General features: G+C 25.8%; 1 protein-coding gene across 1 annotated transcript in view; it reads left to right on the top strand.

Moving 5' to 3' along the window:
- The first annotated feature begins 318 nt into the window (after positions 1–318).
- Positions 319–792, top strand: part of LOC101508225 (probable trehalose-phosphate phosphatase 6) — a 2,803-nt gene continuing 2,329 nt past the window's right edge. The window contains exons 1-2 of the mRNA XM_073363659.1: positions 319–393; positions 737–792. The exon at positions 737–792 is cut by the window's right edge and continues 91 nt beyond it. Coding sequence (XP_073219760.1) covers positions 319–393; positions 737–792 — 131 coding nt within the window. The remainder of the gene's footprint in view (positions 394–736) is intronic.

Raw genomic sequence — 792 nt, 5'->3', positions numbered from 1 at the left:
TCCATCAAAAGCACCTTATATAATATAATTTGTCACCTTTATAATTCAAACTCTCAACTTGGACGTACATTGAATTCTTGCAATTCATAAGGAAAACTAATTGAGAATATGTTTGGTTGCTTTTGAATTCTAAATAAGGGTGTCACATGATGGTAGTTTCATTCTCTTTAATTTGCATTTAATAATGGTAAAAGTAGTATATCAAAACAAAAGGCTTGTGAACTTTTTTTGTTCCATCATTAATAATTTTCTCAAAAACACTTGAATGCAGGTAGTAGCATAACTTGGTGAGTTTCTTAACCAATCAAAACACTCAAAATGAAATCAATCTTACCTGCAAATCTGAATGATGAGAATGAAGAATCAATTTTATCTTCATATGATTCTTGGCTAGTAAGTTTCAACGATTGCATATATACCAAAAAATGAAATTCCTTTTTTTTTTTTTTAGTTTATACATATTATATTAGATGTGTGACTTATTATTTTATTTTATAAGATATGGTAAATTCTACCATTATCAACGTAATAATATTGACATTTGTTAATTGAGCTAAGACTTAAAAATAGATGGATGACTTTATTAAAACTAATTATGTTTAATTTGATGTGTAATGATTTATTATTCTATCGAAAAATCAAATATTGTTCATATTAATTTTACATTGGCCTATTTTTTTATGTTTCTTTTACTAAAATACCCTTTGACATATTAACTTTATTTGCTTAATTAAAGGAAAACCATCCCTCTGCATTGAAATTTTTTGATGAAGTTATGAAGATTGGAAAAGG

The sequence above is a fragment of the Cicer arietinum genome, chromosome 7, assembly GCF_000331145.2.
Source record: "Cicer arietinum cultivar CDC Frontier isolate Library 1 chromosome 7, Cicar.CDCFrontier_v2.0, whole genome shotgun sequence".
Taxonomy (NCBI): domain Eukaryota; kingdom Viridiplantae; phylum Streptophyta; class Magnoliopsida; order Fabales; family Fabaceae; genus Cicer; species Cicer arietinum.
The sequence above is the reverse complement of the archived record's forward strand: the minus strand, read 5'-3'. Positions and strand labels throughout refer to the sequence as shown.